Source organism: Cavia porcellus, unplaced genomic scaffold (genome assembly GCF_034190915.1).
Source record: "Cavia porcellus strain 051 isolate PalLab524CR breed Dunkin Hartley unplaced genomic scaffold, mCavPor4.1 scaffold_19, whole genome shotgun sequence".
Classification (NCBI taxonomy): Eukaryota; Metazoa; Chordata; class Mammalia; order Rodentia; family Caviidae; genus Cavia; species Cavia porcellus.
The window spans coordinates 4,803,436-4,807,829 of NW_026947502.1; the positions used below are offsets into that span (position 1 = coordinate 4,803,436).

At 56.1% G+C, this 4,394-nt stretch overlaps 1 protein-coding gene across 1 annotated transcript; it reads left to right on the plus strand.

The window, feature by feature from the left end:
* The first annotated feature begins 561 nt into the window (after window positions 1–561).
* Window positions 562–4,049, plus strand: Sowaha (sosondowah ankyrin repeat domain family member A). Its single transcript, XM_005001261.4, has one exon. It carries the CDS (start codon window positions 698–700, stop codon window positions 2,315–2,317), a length of 1,620 nt encoding a protein of 539 aa, XP_005001318.2. The 5' UTR covers window positions 562–697; the 3' UTR covers window positions 2,318–4,049.
* Window positions 4,050–4,394: the final 345 nt, after the last annotated feature.

Here is a 4,394-nt window from a genome sequence, read left to right on the forward strand (position 1 = left end):
ATTTCAAGTGATTTTTCCTTCTTTATGTTTTTCTGATGGTTTAGTCCCAAAAATCTAGTGAAAACCTTATTTTACCACGAGGAAATTGCTTTTAAGAGCACCTGTTCTTTGAAAGGTAAGTTTTAAAACGTGTACACTGCCACACGGAGAGAACTGGTTTTTTTTGCTGTCAATTGCGTGAAGCTGTTCTCCTGTAGGAAGTGGAATTTTTTTAAAAACTGGATATTGGTGGTCTTAAAAAAAAAATTACCGGTTTTCTTTTGTGGTAGTAAGATACTGCGCAAGGAAAAACACCCCCGTGCCTCACCGCTGCATCCCTAGGGAACACACCCACCTAGCAACGGCGAAGCGAGCGAGCCAGGCGCGGCGCTGCACTGCGCCTTTAATTCCGGATCGGGGTGGGGGGCGGTGGGGAGTTTCCGCTCCCCTCTCCCCCTGGCGCCTGCGGCGGCTGCTGTCACCTGCACGGCGGGCACAGCGCACGGGGATGGCGCCCGGCGCCCATTGGACAGAGCAGCGAGCCAGCGGCCTGGCCCTGTCCGGCTCCATCGTGGCTGCGCGGCGCGGGCTCGACCGAGGTCCAGTTTCGGGGTTCCCCAGGTGAGCTCGGCCGGGCGGACGTCCTCGCGGACCCCTGAGCCAGGCGGGCCGAGCCAGGCCCAGCCGAGCCGAGCCGAGCCGGCGGCAAGGAGCGAGCATGGCGCTGGCCGCAGCCGCAGCCGCAGCCGCCGCGGCCGCCGGGGTGAGCCAGGCGGCCGTGCTGGGCTTCCTGCAGGAGCGCGGCGGGAAGGTGCGCGACTCCGAGCTGCTCGGCCGCTTCAAGCCGCTGCTGGACGCCGGCGACCCGCGCGGCCGTGCCGCCCGCAGGGACCGCTTCCGGCAGTTCATCCGCGACGTGGCCGTGGTGCAGGAGCTCGACGGCGTCAAGTTCGTGGTGCTGCGCACCAAGCCTCCGCGCGCCGAGGACCCGGCGCCGCGCCTGCCCGGCCTCCCCGGGGCTCCAGCCCCGCCGTCGAAGGCCGAGTCCATTCCCCCGGGGGAGCACCGGGCCCCGGGAACCGCACCCTCGTCCACCTCGGCGCAGCGGCAGGTGGCGCCCGAGGAAGAGCCGGCCCCGCCTTCGGGGCCACCGGACACCTCGGGGGCGCGGGCCTCTGCGGCTGGGGCTCCGGCCCTTGCACCCGCCCAGCCCTCGGGAGGGCCCCCGGGAGACGCGGCCCACCAGTCCGGCGCGCTGTCGGAGGCTGCGGCGCCACAGGCCCCGGAACGGGAGCCTGGGCCACCGCCCAAGCCCTGCATGCTGCCGGTGCGCTGCGTGCCGGTGCCCGCGGCGCTGCGGGTCCGCGCCGAGGAGCAGGGCCTGCGCCGGCAGCTGTCGGAGGAACCGAGCCCCGGAAGCCCCCCGATGTTCCGGAGGCGGCTGTCCGTGGAGGAGTCCGGCCTGGGGCTGGGGCTGGGGCTCGGCCCCGGCCTGGGCGCCGGCCGCTCCCCGCACCTGAGGCGCCTGTCGCGCGCCGGCCCGCGCCTGCTGAGCCCCGACGCCGCCGAGGACGCGCCCGCCGCGCCGCCGCCACCCACCGTGCCCCTGGAGCCCGCCGAGCACGAGTGGCTGGTGCGCACGGCCAGCGGCCGGTGGTCCCACCAGCTGCACGGACTGCTGCTGCGCGACCGCGGCCTGGCAGCCAAGCGCGACTTCATGTCTGGCTTCACTGCTCTGCACTGGGCCGCCAAGAGCGGCGACCGCGAGATGGCCCTGCAGCTGGTGGAGGTGGCGCGGCGTGGGGGCGCGCCGGTGGACGTGAACGCGCGCTCGCACGGCGGCTACACGCCGCTGCACCTGGCCGCGCTGCACGGCCACGAGGACGCCGCGGTGCTGCTGGTTGTGCGCCTGGGGGCCCAGGTGCACGTCCGTGACCACAGTGGCCGTCGCGCCTACCAGTACCTGCGGCCCGGCTCCTCTTATGCGCTGCGCCGCCTTCTTGGCGATCCAGGCCTTCGAGGCGTCACGGAGCCAGATGCGACCAGCGGTGCCAGCGGTAGCCTTGCGGCCCGGCACCCGGTCCAGGTGGCCGCCACCATCCTCGGCTCCACCACCAGCGCGTTCCTGGGGGTCCTGGCCGATGATCTGATGCTCCAGGACCTGGCTCGCGGCTTGAAGAAGTCGAGCTCCTTCAGCAAGCTCTTGGGCGCCTCGCCGATGGCTCCCCGTAAAAAGGCCAAGGTCCGAGGTGGCCTGCCAGCCTTCGGAGAAAGCGCGCGTCGATCCACTTCCGGGCCTTTAGCTGGTTTAGTGCCCAGTCTGCCCCCTGCAACCTGAAGGACTTTGGGGTGATGGCCTCTTTTGCTAACAGGCCTGCCTGGTGTGCTCTAAGCCAGCTCGGTTCTGGGGCCCAGCACCTGCGGCCCCATCTTTATGTCCAGCTTGCTTCTCTGCAGCCTTTTCCCCGGTAGGCCTGCTCCTCTGAACCCGGATCTGCCTCCAGACCCGGGATTCTAGGTCTCAGTGAGGTTTCTGTGGAGAATCCTTGTATCAGTCTTAAAGCTGAGATGGACAGACAGGGCTTGAAATTTAAGGTCAAAGGTTAAGGGGCAGCAGCTGGTCTGGCCCCTGAATGCTTAACTAGAAGCCTCTTCACCTATATGGTCCCAGGCTTGGACTGCGGCAAGGGTTTTTGCAATATTTCTATTGGGTCCTCAGCTTCCAAGATACACGGTAGTTTTGTAATTTGATCCTTTTATTCTGTTTTTAAATGGAAATGAGGTAAAGCCACTTTCATAGCCTTTTAAAATTATATTTTTCCATTTATAGGCAAAATGCTCAGACATTTTCCACCTTTTGCTAAGTATTTTAGAATTCTAAGATCTGTGCTGGGCCTGATGGTGCACGCCTGGCATCCCAGCACTGGGGAGGCTGAGGCAGGAGATTCTTTGCGAGTTCGAGACCAGCCTGGGCTACAAAGTAAGCTCAAGACTGAACTGCATAGTGAGACCCTGTCTCAAAAAAAACTTAAAAATTATCCCCAACAACAAAACTTTTTAAAAAGTTTATCTACCTCATTTTAGGCAGTCAGGCTCCCGGAGCGTCCTGAACACAGGACAATCAGTGTGACCCTCAAGACTGTAACTAATTTCTAGTGTGCTGTGAACGCTGTCAGGAAGAAGTGCATCTTGGGAGTAAAAGTGGTTAAACAGAGCAGAGATATTTTGGCAAATACTTTTAAGCCATGGTGAAGCATAAGTGTGTTTGGCACTGTTGGGTGGCTATTTTGATATAGCATGAATATATAACTTTTTAAAATTGTGATTTGTGAATCGCACCTTTGTGTCACGTTTCTGAGTCTTTGATTTTTATATTTAGCTAAGCTATTCAATACAATGGGTGAATATTCAAAGAAAAAAAGTCATAGCATTACATCAGAAAAGTGATGAAACAGTACTTGATACGATGACAGAACTCTTGTATAGAAAAATTCTGAACAAACAAGAAGTGCATGGTAATACATTTTTTAAAACAAACAACTTATTCTAAAATAGCAAATGAAGTGCTTTTGTTAAGAGACCTTGGATGTGCCTGTCTGAAGAATTGAGAAGGCTTGTAGATATTGCCAAGATGTCCCGGGTTTGGCACAATCCAGTTATGATGGCACTTTTTGTTTTAAAGATGGTACTGGCCACAGTGGCACATGCCTGTAATAGCAGCACTTGGGGAGGCTGAGGCAGGAGGATCACTGTGAGTTCCAGGCCAGCCTGGAATATAAAGAGAGTTAAAGGCCAGTCTGAACTTCATAGTGATATTCTGTCTCTAAAAACAAAAACAAATAAAAATGAGATCTATGTGCTCAACCAACTTTTTCATGTGATATTATTCTGCTTTTGCAAATTATGTTTGCATGTGATTAGCTATGAAATGGTTGTTATGGTACAGGACAGTGGGGCTTTCCTAGTCCCCCAACTATGTATCAGTGAGGCCTCTGAAATTATACAGCAATCACTTATGGAATGTTTTGATTTAAAAATGAAATAAACAGTCCTCCATTTTGTTTCTGCAAGTCAGATGTACTTCCCTTAAACATTGTCTACTTTCATTTTTTAAATCTACTTAATTCTTCCTTTTCGCTCCTGATTCTTTCACGCATTCTGTTAGAGAGTTTGGATTTCTCTACAAATAAGCATCAGCCACACACAGATATGGTACCCAAGAACTACTTAGTAAATGTAAGCCAACATCTGACCCTTCCTATCTTCCTTGCCTAGGACTCTAGCTAGTTTGCATAAATGATTTTCAAAATGCAAATTGTCTTCTGCCTGTGCAGAAAAACTGTGGGAGGCAGTAATTACCGAAATTTGAGTAGCTGAAGCTCTAGAAGACAGAATGAAATATTGAAGATTTTCTA

Coding starts and splice junctions, on each gene's coding strand:
- Sowaha (XM_005001261.4), top strand. CDS start 698: ATGGCGCTGGCCGCAGCCGCAGCCGCAGCCGCCGCGGCCGCCGGGGTG.